This window comes from Myotis lucifugus, unplaced genomic scaffold (assembly GCF_000147115.1).
Source record: "Myotis lucifugus unplaced genomic scaffold, Myoluc2.0 scaffold_395, whole genome shotgun sequence".
NCBI lineage: Eukaryota > Metazoa > Chordata > Mammalia > Chiroptera > Vespertilionidae > Myotis > Myotis lucifugus.
Window position 1 is genome coordinate 323,657 of NW_005871443.1, and position 640 is coordinate 324,296.

The window sequence follows — 640 nt, forward strand, 5'->3', positions numbered from 1 at the left end:
CCAGGAAGAGGCGCTCCACATCAATTCCTTCCGTCATAGAAAACATAATCTATTTCCGATTTCAATGTATTTTCCGGCACCTCTCAGAGTCTCATTGTAATCGTTATACTACCGAGATAATGAGTATAGCCACAACAAAAATCCAAACTTGTTCCCCGCCGGCTGCGCATCGGGGAGCACCATTCGAGCCCCCCCGCTGGCCCGGGCCTCCATCCCGTCCAACCTCATCCCTGCACTGAGGACACCGCGCAGGGCTCGCTCCAGATCCTGCAATTCCCACCTGCGTGCCCCTCCTACTCCAGCGGCGCCCCCGGCGCAGGAGGGCGGACCGCGACCCGCCCCTCCGGTGACCTTCGAGCCCGGCGCTCCCCGGCCCTCCGACCCCCGAGCCCCCCGGCCCCGGGTGCGCAGGAGGGGCCGGGCAGAAAGCGACGCCGCGGGCCACTTACCATTCTCCCCGGCGCTCCCCGCTGCTCGCCGGCCCCGCCGTCTGCGCAGGAGCCGCGGCCGCCGCCTCCCGCTCCGCTCCAGCCGCTCCTTCCTCTTCCACGGCTCCCTGGACACCGCCCGGGGAGGGGCGCAGGGGAGGCGGTGACAGGTCCCGCCGACCGAACTCCAACTCCCGGCGTGCACCATCCGC

General features: G+C 67.7%; 1 protein-coding gene across 1 annotated transcript in view; it reads right to left on the reverse strand.

Moving 5' to 3' along the window:
- Positions 1–617, reverse strand: part of DCUN1D2 (defective in cullin neddylation 1 domain containing 2) — a gene marked incomplete at its 3' end in the record, with an annotated part of 30,293 nt that extends 29,676 nt beyond the window's left edge. The window contains exon 1 of the mRNA XM_014467415.2: positions 450–617. Coding sequence (XP_014322901.1) covers positions 450–452 — 3 coding nt within the window. The remainder of the gene's footprint in view (positions 1–449) is intronic.
- Positions 618–640: the final 23 nt, after the last annotated feature.